At 47.2% G+C, this 10,309-nt stretch overlaps 1 protein-coding gene across 1 annotated transcript; it reads right to left on the bottom strand.

The window, feature by feature from the left end:
- Nucleotides 1-2,726: 2,726 nt before the first annotated feature.
- utp18 (UTP18 small subunit processome component) lies at nucleotides 2,727-9,540 on the bottom strand. The gene is made up of 13 exons (XM_063009230.1): nucleotides 9,198-9,540; nucleotides 8,082-8,248; nucleotides 7,004-7,099; nucleotides 6,838-6,905; nucleotides 6,594-6,697; nucleotides 6,318-6,443; nucleotides 6,046-6,220; nucleotides 5,848-5,948; nucleotides 5,206-5,296; nucleotides 4,521-4,644; nucleotides 4,130-4,304; nucleotides 3,802-3,944; nucleotides 2,727-2,901 (listed from the first exon to the last, which is right to left on the bottom strand). The coding sequence occupies exons 1-13, from the start codon at nucleotides 9,393-9,395 to the stop codon at nucleotides 2,877-2,879; spliced, it is 1,593 nt and encodes a 530-aa protein (XP_062865300.1). The 5' UTR covers nucleotides 9,396-9,540; the 3' UTR covers nucleotides 2,727-2,876.
- Between the last annotated feature and the right edge of the window lie 769 nt (nucleotides 9,541-10,309).

Raw genomic sequence — 10,309 nt, 5'->3', positions numbered from 1 at the left:
ATTAAGCCATATTCACTATATGTCCAAAAGTATGTGGACGCCCCTTTTAATTATGAAGTCCAGGGGTTTCCCTTTCTTGTTCCAGCATGACTGTGTCACCGTGCACCCTGTTCAACACCTTTGGGATGAATTGGAATGCTGAATGTGAGCCAGGCTTTCTCATCCAATGTCCACATACTTTTGGTGATGAATTCTAAAACAGCCACCTTGGTGGTGGAGCAGATAGTGTGGATGTGGCACAGATACAGAGCCTCAGGGACTTGGGTTTGTTCCTCAATTCCTCTGAGGAGTCTGGTATGTCCTACTATGTCTGTGGGCCTTTGTCCTGGCTACTGATAACATGCAGAAGGTTTGCTGCTTTAAATGACCCCCAGGCACCCTGCCTCTGATCTGGTACCATGTACCTCCTGGCGGGAGTGTTTGGGCTGGACGGGCGGGTCGGTGGCGACGTGGGGTGACGGGGTGTTTGGAGATGATCTGATCAGATCTGAATCAGTGTTCGATCAGGAGCAGCTTTAGTAAAAAACAGCAGCACTGGAGTGGAACCAGTTCTCAGAATGCTGCTCAACTGGTTCCACTGGACGATGGAATGTCGTCCGTCATCACCTGAGAAACGGGAGAAAGGCCACTCAGACAAACAAACAAAGATCATCCCAGTCAAGATCAGACTAAACTGTAGAGGATTCTTAATGATCAAAGAGATTCGATCCCACACGTACCAGGTCCAGGACTAAGGTCAAAGCATGAGTCTAAAACAGTAAGGAGCCGTCTGGACCAAGAAAAGATCAAGACCAAAGAGTATGAGACCTGAAAAACATCAGATCTTCTTATGGTTAAAACCAGACCAAGATTTAGTCTCATACCAACTAAGACCAAGACAGGACTGAGCTGTAGTGGCTGCAGTAACAGAACTAATATACTTCTGAACGTTCTTATGAAGTATTTTATAAAGTTATACACAACTGGACCATTCTGTACCTCGTAACCTCGTACCCTTCACTCCAAAGTTTCGGACTGGACCCCACCTCACCCCCCAGGACTAAAAAATAAACAGATCTTCTCTCACTGTCTTCAAACCATGACTGAAGATCTTCAGCAGAGTCTGGTTCAGGACTACCTGAGCTCAGACTCTCAGTATTGACGTCCCTGTTTACAGTCGAGTGAGCTTCAAAGCTGGAGTGAATGTTCATTACTGATCACATGGCCAGAGAAAAAACAGAAGTGGCTTCTTTCATCCACTATAGTCTAACAGCTAAGCTTGCTTGGCTGTGGACAGTCACCCATGTTCATGCAGCTTTAAATTCATGACATCTGACCATCCTGTCAAGTTTCCTCTATTGAAGACTTTTTATGTATGGGCACAGAGAAGTCAGCAGCTATATGACCATGATCAGTAGTGAGGAATCTATAGACCCTAATATAAAGTCAGAAGATGTTCTAGAGCTTCCTGCACCACCACATGTGCTGAATATCCTCAGAAACCAGGTTAAATATGTTTATGTTCAGATTATTCAGTCACAGAAACAGAACAGCGGCGGAAATCAGAGAAATTCAGCACAAACACGCGTTTATTACTTTAGTGTCCATAAATTTATGATCTGAGCTGCGTGTTTATCATCCTTACTGTGCAGGTTCTGCTGTTAATGCAGGAAACACACACACACACACACACACACACACACACAGGTTCTTAAGGTTCGGACCAGTGGGGATCAGATGAGATTAATAATCAGAACCAGTTCCTACCTGCTTCCTTCGATCCTCTCGTGAATCCCTCAGTTCTGATCTGAAATCCTTTTCATGCACAAGAGTTCCAGGTTCGATCAGCAGCTTCAGTGTGTAAAGTGAGTGTGGGGATGTGTGTGTGTGTGTTGGGTGTGTGTGTGTGTGTTGGGTGGGTGTGTGTGTGTGTGTGTGTGTTGGGTGTGGGGAGGAATTTGGAACACCACTGAAGCAGCAGAGTGAGTCTGACCGGCTGCACCAGTGCTGCAGTGTGACGGAGGTGAAACAACATCATTCATCAAGTGTTCAGGATTCATTTATTCATTCATTCTGACAGCTCTATGGTCAAACGTGTTTATTACAGAAATACTACCTTGTTCCAAACTGAAGTTTTAAATCATGACATGAGCAGGTCGATCTTTGTGTTCACCTGGGTGTCCTTCAGGTTCTCCAGCTTTTTCCCAATCCAAAAACATGCAGAAGGTGGATTGGCTGATCTACACTACACCTGGGTTTTACATTTACATTTCTGGCATTTAGGAGACGCTTTTTCCCGAAGCGACTTACAGTAGTGGGACAGCGTACTGTCTAAGCGATTGAGGGTTAAGGGCCTTGCTCAAGGGTCCAACAGTGACAACCTGGCAGAGGTGAGGCTTGAACCAGCAACCTTTTGATTACTAATCCAGCACCTTAACAGCTAGGCTTCAGAGAACAAGACTGACTGTTCATCTTTAGTACAGACATATAAAGTTTTTACTCCCCAGATTTTATCTCACCTGAGCTTTAATGTAAACACGTCCTGATGACTGGGTGTCTTTATCTATTGGAGCAGCTTGTTAGTTTACATTCATCCCCAGAGCCTCTGTACATTTATTCTGGCTTCACAACAAATTTAGTACAAAACTGTTTTGTTTCCTCCTGAATGAAAACGCTGTGGCTGTGTGTGTGTGTGTGTAGACAGAAGTTCAGAGTCATGTTTACAGAAATACACACCACTCCACGGATGAAGAGAAACAGTTTTTTATTAAATGATATAAAACGAGGTGTGGACGCTCCGTGGATTTCTTCCCACGGTGGATCTGATGAGTAGATCCCTCAGCAGGATCTGACGCAGCGTGGGACGTCAGGAGATCCAGGAACGGTGAGCAGATCCCTCAGAAGTCTTTATAATGCAGCAGCCTGAGAACAGAGAGGAATCACATCAGTCAGTTAGTCCTGGTATCACCAAACTCACCATCACGATCCAGATCAGAACCGCATACTGCGGTACAGCAGCACCACCTGCTGGTCGTGTTCGGAACCACAGCTTACAGTGCTGAGAAAAGGTGTTCGGAATCATTTATTAAGATCTTTAAACTAAATGTAAAATAAAATCACTTTATTAATAAAGCACAACTAGTTATTCAGCACCAAACTGGCTTTTTGGAACAGCATTAAATAATCAACCAATAAACCAAATCTAATTAATAATTAAATTTAATTATACTTGACACATCCAGGACTGATTACAGCCTTGTAAAGCAGAACCCCACCACCATCACAATCTTACTGAAACACATTGGTCTGGAAATGGTTAGCAAGCTGTTTTAAGGGTCTGGGACCATAGCGGACCACAGTGGGAAGTACTGTCTCAAAATATAAATAGAAGCCCCTTGGAACAGTGTTGATTTTTCTCCAGGAGAGAAGAGAATGGGATGCACTGGACCTGAAGAGCAGAGTGTCTGTGTGTGTGTGTGTGTGTGTGTGTGTGTGTGTGTGTGTGTGTACCTGAAGAGCAGAGTGTGTGTGTGTGTGTGTGTGTGTGTACCTGAAGAGCAGAGTGTGTGTGTGTGTGTACCTGAAGAGCAGTGTGTGTGTGTGTGTGTGTGTGTGTGTACCTGAAGAGCAGAGTGTGTGTGTGTGTGTGTGTACCTGAAGAGCAGAGTGTGTGTGTGTGTGTGTGTGTGTGTGTGTGTGTGTGTGTACCTGAAGAGCAGAGTGTGTGTGTGTGTGTACCTGAAGAGCAGAGTGTGTGTGTGTGTGTGTGTGTGTGTGTACCTGAAGAGCAGAGTGTGTGTGTGTGTGTGTGTGTGTGTGTACCTGAAGAGCACTGCTTGTCCTTTATTGTTGGCGATGGAGAAGAAGCCGCTGTTGGGTGAGAAGTCGAGGGCGTGAGGTTTGTAGATCAGCTTCCTCCGGAACATCGGGAAGTTCGAGAACACGGTGAAGCTGGGAATGTGCACCTACACACACACACACACACACACACACACACACACACACACACACACACACACACACACAGTCGTTATGTATAGCTTCATCAGTAAAAGAAGGTAAACACGCGTCCACCACACTGACGGAACAAAACACACCGACGTTTATTTACGGTTCCTCATTAAAACTATAATAACGATGCTCCTCTCACCAGCCGAATCGCCTCGTCCTCCACCCGCGAGCCCACAGCTAGCATCTCTCCCGTCGAGTTAAACCTCAGCGACGTCGCCGCCGTCACCAGATTCATCACCGACTTCAGAGGCTTCGGAGCAGCTCCACTCATACACACCTTCTGAGAGTAAATATTCACCACGCCCGACTGAGAGCTAACACACACACACACACACACACACACACACACACACACACACACACACACACACACACACACACAAACAAAACACAGTAATGAAGTAACAGCAGTAACTACAAACCACCTCAGTTGGTCCAATGGACCAAAAACACACACACACACACACACACACACACACACACACACACACACACACACACACACACACACACACACACTCGGTACTCACCCACAGGCCAGGAATCGGTCATCTCTGGACAGAGCGAGAGACGTTCCTCTGACACACCCATCATCCACAAACCTGTTCAAACACTTACTGCTCCTCACATCCCAAATATACACCTCACCGTCCTCTGTACACACACACACACACACACACACACACACACACACACACACACAACACACACACCACACACACACAGTTAGGGTGAAGTGATTGATGGAAAGTAAATAATTGAAAGCACAAAGTGTCGCTCTTGATGATCAGTCTGAACTACATTCATTTATTCTACATTTTTTCTCTTTCCCCCAAATTTAGTCATTTCCAATTCCCTATTAAAGTTCCTCCATTGCTTGCATCAGAACCATGATGGCCGAGGAGTCACGTTTGGATCTGCATGTTTCTCCACTACTCCTGCAGGAGCCTTGACCAGCCAGCAGGAGTCGCTGTTTCAGAGGAAAAGAGGAGGAACGTGATCTGCACGTGTCTGTCAGGGGCCCAGGTTGGTCTGTAGCACCACTGACACGGGAACTGATCTGGAACACTGGGAAACGTGTCAGACTAGCGGTCACACCACCTGACATCGCAGATCCAGCGTGTACAGAAGGGAACGCTCCGATCCGGGCGTGTTCCTGGTCTCTATGGTAACAGATGAGCGTGTGTGATCTCTGAGCGGTGAGGTGAGGGGTACCGGAGTTGGTGAAGATCTTGGAGCCGTCGGAGTTGAAGGCCGCCGCACAAACGTTGCCGTTAATCTTCAGACTGCGAACGACTTCCTTCGTCTAGAACACACACACACACACACACACACACACACTCTCATATACACACTGATAAGCCAGTGTGTGTGTTTGGTGTGTATGTTTATGTTTGGTTTGTGTTGGTGTTCGATGTATGTGTGTGTATTTAGTGTGTGTGTGTGTTTGGTGTATGGTGTGTGTGTTTAATGTGTGTGTATGATTTACATGTGTGTGTATTTAGTGTGTGTGTTTGGTGTGTGTCTGTATGTATATTCGGTGTGTGTGTGTATGTGATGTGTGTTTATGTTTGGTGTGTGTGTGTGTGTGTGTGTGTATTCAGTGTGTGTATGTTTGATGTGTGTATGTGTTAAATGTAAGTGTGTGTGTGTTATGTTATCTAGTGTGTGTGTTTGATGTGTGTGTGTGTGATTACGTTTGGTGTGTGTGTGTGTGTGTGTGTGTATTTAGTTATTTGGTGTGTGTGTGTGCGTGTGTTTATGTCCGAATAATTTAGACTTTTTAGTGTACCTGCCCCCCCCCCCCCAAACACACACACCCCGTTTCGGGCCTGGATGAGGGCGTGGTGGACCTACCCTGGTGGTCATGAGGTGCAGGAACCCTGAGGAACCTGTGAGCAGGAGGAACTCTCCATCAGGACACACCTCGAAGTCCTTCACCCTCTGTTCATTCAGACCTGCAGAGGAACCAGAGACGCCGGTCAGAGAGGGACCCAAATCAAACCATCACCACCGTAACCATGGAAACAGGCGCAGGAGGGCGCGGGGTCCGACCTCGGACGCTGGGCACGGGGACGATCCTGCCCTCCATCATGTCGTACACGTAGAAGAGCTTGTTCCTCATCCCGGTGGCGATCACCTGCTCACCGCTGGCGCTGAAACACGCTTTGTTGACGGGGAAGTTCTCCAGGTGGATGCTCTGGATCTTCGGGTTGGTCTTACCGTCCACCTGAGGGTCGGCAGAGGATCAGAGGTCAGGACGTGCCGCTTCGACGCTCTGCACCACCAGGGGGCGCCGTGACACGACGCTACACCTGCATCGTTACCTGGAAGAGCGAGACGGTGTGATCCAGGCCGGCGGTGAGGAGAACCTGAGCGGACGGGTGGAACTGCACCGAGGTGAGACGCCCCTCGCCCGGGTTAGCGTTGTTAGCGTCCAGGCATTTCTTCAACTGCGGAGAGAAAACGAGCTAATGGTGAACGAACAAACGGCCCCGACTCACCGTCTACATTCCCATTCGTCCTAAAGCTGAGTAATGAAGCTGTGATGGGTGTGATACTGAATCTGACGGCTCGGACTGCATGAGATGAAGGACGAGCACCTTGATGGCGCCTTTGGGAAGAGATTCGGACGCGGCCACGTAGTTTCCAGTCCTCTTCAGCAACTCGTCGTCTTCGTCCTCATCTTCTTCATCATCTTCATCATCTACGAGGCCATGAAAATCATATTAAACCTCTAAACTCGCGCCTTAAGGTTCGAATTTCACCACATATTGCATATCACACGGGAAACGCCTGGCGTGTGTTTAGGGGTTTAATAGGATTAAATAGAACCTGATGATTTACCTTTCCTCTTACTCCTCTTCACCCGCTTCTCAGCCCAGGACGGAACCCCACCCATGGCCTTCTGGAACCTGAAACACAGCGAGGATGTGAGGAGGTGAGGTTGTGAGGTTCTCCGCCCGGTGTGTGTGTGTGTGTGTGTGTGTGTGTGTGTGTGTGTGTAACTCACTGGTCCTTCAGGCGCTGCTGCAGCTGCTGTTTGCTCAGCGTGGATTCGGCGTCGCTCCTGGTGAAATCTTTTCTGAAGCGATGGCTCATGTCCACCCTGCAGGGAGAGACCAGATACTGAGAGCTTCAGGAACATCAGGACACACGTCGACATTCGGCCGAGAGTTAAACGAAAAGCCGAAACAGGAGACGTCCAGGAGCAACAACGGCTCGGCTGACAGAGCGGAGGCGCTGGAGTGCAGGGACGGGGGTGAGGAAACGTGGTGGGTACTGGAGCACAGCCAGTATAACCAGTGTGGTTATGCTTACAGCCAAATAAGCTTCTGAAGCTCCAGCCAGTCATGGTGGAAATGAAGTGGTCAGGCAGGGCGTGGTTCTGATTCTGATTAGATGGGGCGTGGTTCTGATCGGACAGGGCGTGACTGATCGGACAGGGCGTGGTTCTGATCGGACAGGGTGTGGTTCTGATCGGACAGGGCGTGACTGATCGGACAGGGCGTGGTTCTGATCGGACAGGGCGTGACTGATCGGACAGGGCGTGGTTCTGATCGGACAGGGCGTGGTTCTGATCGGACAGGGTGTGGTTCTGATCGGACAGGGCGTGACTGATCGGACAGGGCGTGACTGATCGGACAGGGCGTGGTTCTGATTCTGATCGGACAGGGCGTGGTTCTGATCAGACAGGGCGTGGTTCTGATTCTGATCGGACAGGGTGTGGTTCTGATCGGACAGGGCGTGACTGATCGGACAGGGTGTGGTTCTGATCGGACAGGGCGTGACTGATCGGACAGGGTGTGGTTCTGATCGGACAGGGCGTGACTGATCGGACAGGGCGTGGTTCTGATTCTGATCGGACAGGGCGTGGCTCTGATCGGACAGGGCGTGGTTCTGATCGGACAGGGCGTGACTGATCGGACAGGGCGTGGTTCTGATCAGACAGGGCGTGACTGATCGGACAGGGCGTGGTTCTGATTGTACAGAGGGTGACTGATTGGACAGGGCGTGGTTCTGATCGGACAGGGCGTGGTACCCAGGATGAGATAAACATTGGGAGCTCTGAGTGATGATGAAGCACTTACTCTTCCTCCACCTCGTCATCATCATCCTCCCACACGGCTCTCCTCTCCACAGGAACCTGCAGCCGAGACTCGTTCTCCACGTCTGATTCACTCGATTCCTCCTCCTGATCACCTTCATCATCATCATCATCATCATCACCTTCATCATCATCATCATCATCGCTCTGCTGCTCAGAGAGAAGAAACCACTCCACTCAACACCAACACCAAACCACTGAAGGTCTCAGACTTTCCAAAAATCACTCAGTTTCATCGTGTTTTTCTCCGACTCTGTACTCACACATTACTGATTATGATAAACTACAGTGAGTGGCTTCTCTGTGTACATATAAATAACAAGCACATGGAACAGTGGTCTCTTTCCCAAGGGTGTAAAGAGAACCTGAACCTCCCCACTATATGCTGAGAGTCAAAATTTTATCCTCACTATTAAATGTCATTCGAGAAGTGTGAATGAAAAACTTATCTTGGATGAATTAGAAGCTGGTGGTACATGGGTCAGGATCAGGGGTGTTAATGGGTGTCCACAGGCAAGCAAGCTTTGAAGAGCCTTACAGCAGTGCTCCCCAACCACGGACCGGTTTCATATAAGATATCATTTCAGGGACCGGCGGGGTGGGGGGATTTAAAATAGAGTAACTGCACTGCTCACACATGAGCTTTTTTCGCTGCAATGAGACGCTGCTCCCACCTAGTGGTGATAGGAGACAATAACACCTGTAAAAAGCAGTGTTTTCATTGCTGATGTGTGCGGTACCAGTAATAAATGACCCACGGGCTGGTACCGGTCCGTGTCCCGGTGGTTGTGGAGCCCTGCCTTAGAGGACTGCTGTGAAGGAAGGAAAAAAAGGTCCTGCATAAAAGCAGTGACTTGAAATTCGCTGCTGATCACAAAAGTAAAAGTAAAAGCTGCACACCTTTATTTCACACGCAGATGTGAAGCTTGCTCGACTGTGGACAGTGTAAACAGTGTAAACAAAGCGAGTTTTGTGTGTTTTGATGATGAAGTTTGTGCTGAGATCGTTCAGTTAGACAGAAACAGCAGCAGACATCATTAACCTCTCAGTTCTTCACGTGTTTATCAGACTGAAGTGAATGTGGAGGTAAATAAAGTACCTGAGTTAATCTGTGTACGAGCTGATCCTGTGTACCGAACACCAGATCCTCCAGCAGCTGAACCGAATGATCCTCCTCTCCTAAACTATGAATCAGATCACTGTGTCGGTTCCTCTTCACTGACTCGTTTCTCCCGGAATCATCTGTGTTATTGATCCGATCTGATTTTCTCTTCTGTTTCTGACTCACTGACTCCATTCTAACACTCACACTCACTTTATCATCCACAGTAATAATTAATCAATAATTCAACTGATTCTAATGAACCTCTGAACTCATTTAATCCTGAACTTGAATCTTTACTGATGAACCACGCGTTACTGCTCTCACCAGGGCTCCATGCTGCGGTACTGAGGCGGAAGTGTTTCAGCACAACACATAATAAAAGTCCTTCAACAGTCTCGCTTCATAATAAATAAAGTTAATAATCTCTGTCAGAGTTTCTTAGTTTTTCTCTCAATAAATTTTGTTTATTTTTGGGCGCTTGTTTTTTTATAATAACTTATTTTCCCACATATTGTCTGTTTCTGTTACAGAAACTAGATTTAAGATATTTATTTATTTATTTATGATGATTATAACGTGATGTTTTACACTCTGGTTCCATCATGACAGGACGGGTCGTTACTGCTCACACAAGATTCATCAGCTCAGGTTTAATATCAAACACAGTCATGATCTATTTAGTGTCTCCAGTTCACCTCACTTACACGCCTCTGTACTGTGGGAGAAAACCGGAGCTCCCAGAGGAAACGCACACAGACACGGGGAGAACATGCAAACTCCACACAGAAACCCAGGACCTTCTTGTTGTGGATTTAAGATATGTATTTATTACATTATTATTATTATTATTATTATTATTATTTTCTTTTACAATCTTTATTTTCGAGCTGAATTGGAAATGTTTAAAAGTAATAGTTTGATTTGATTTCGTTTTATGATTGTGCGGAGTTTGGTATGTTCTTCTCGTGTCCGTGTAGGTTTCCTTGAGGTACACTGGTTTTATCCCACCGTTCCAAACATTCAGAAGGTGGATTGGCTGCTCTAAATGTTTTAAATAAATAAATAATGAGTGATGTTTTTACCAGGGTAAATGATTCTCTTGCACC

This window comes from Trichomycterus rosablanca, chromosome 2 (assembly GCF_030014385.1).
Source record: "Trichomycterus rosablanca isolate fTriRos1 chromosome 2, fTriRos1.hap1, whole genome shotgun sequence".
NCBI classification, from domain to species: domain Eukaryota; kingdom Metazoa; phylum Chordata; class Actinopteri; order Siluriformes; family Trichomycteridae; genus Trichomycterus; species Trichomycterus rosablanca.
This window is presented reverse-complemented; position numbering and strand designations above follow the sequence as displayed.